At 54.0% G+C, this 848-nt stretch overlaps 1 protein-coding gene across 1 annotated transcript in view; it reads left to right on the top strand.

Moving 5' to 3' along the window:
* Nucleotides 1-848, top strand: part of VOLCADRAFT_99213 (uncharacterized protein) — a gene marked incomplete at both ends in the record, with an annotated part of 22,142 nt that overhangs the window by 1,770 nt on the left and 19,524 nt on the right. Inside the window, 2 exons of the mRNA XM_002958000.1 lie at nt 533-610; nt 685-771. Coding sequence (XP_002958046.1) covers nt 533-610; nt 685-771 — 165 coding nt within the window. The remainder of the gene's footprint in view (nt 1-532; nt 611-684; nt 772-848) is intronic.

The following is an 848-nucleotide window of genomic DNA, read 5'->3' as shown; positions in this document are numbered from 1 at the left end:
CACGACGCCCAGGTGGGCTGGGCTGTCTTGTCTTGGTTTGGTTCGTTCGGTTGAGTTCGTTAGGGTCTGGGCAGGTTGAGTTGGGTTGGTTAAGAGTAGGTTAACAGGGTGGGTTGGGAGGGGGGGGGGGTAAGAATGCAACCATGAAGCGAAGGAAAGCGCCCCGGAACTTGGGTTGATTCTTACAGCTATCACCCCATCCACACACACATATCATCGTGTCTTCATACCGTCGTTTGCATAGTTGCGTTTGCGGGGCACGGTTACCGGATATGCCTTGATGTCCGTCTGTCTGTCCATCTCAAACCAAAACTTGAAAAGCTGGCGTGTGATTTGAATGGTGTGCGACGCCCGTTCACCTTGAGAACACTGCTCCAGGGCCTTACCCCCCGCTCTCCCCCACATACACACGCACACAGGTGTGCATGGGCGGGGTGTCATGTGTAATGTGATGTTGGGGGTAAATGGCAGTACACTTTCGTGTACGACCCGGATATCAACCGGATGATGGCCCTCTTGCATTTGCCCGCAGGACGCTGACGACCCCTCCGACCTGGTGTGCCTGAGGACCCGGAAACTGCGTTACGGCAACACGTTCAGTTACTCACGGGTGGGTCGGTGGGCAGCTTTGGATATGTATGTGTGTTGTTGATGTTGTTGATGTTGATGTTTTTGTAATTACAGAGGGCTGCCAAGTTTCTATACCGCAAGGCAAAGAAACCACGAGCCAAAGGGCACATCGCCTGTTTGTGTGCGTGTGTGTGGGGTTCGGTGGGGGGGGTCCTGCGTGCATCGTTTCGTTGGAAGTTGGGTCTTAAGTTGGTCTGGGCCGGGACTGCAATAATCTT

This window comes from Volvox carteri (genome assembly GCF_000143455.1).
Source record: "Volvox carteri f. nagariensis unplaced genomic scaffold VOLCAscaffold_84, whole genome shotgun sequence".
Classification (NCBI taxonomy): Eukaryota; Viridiplantae; Chlorophyta; class Chlorophyceae; order Chlamydomonadales; family Volvocaceae; genus Volvox; species Volvox carteri.
Note: the sequence above shows the minus strand (reverse complement) of the source record. Positions and strands in the feature narration are given on the sequence as shown.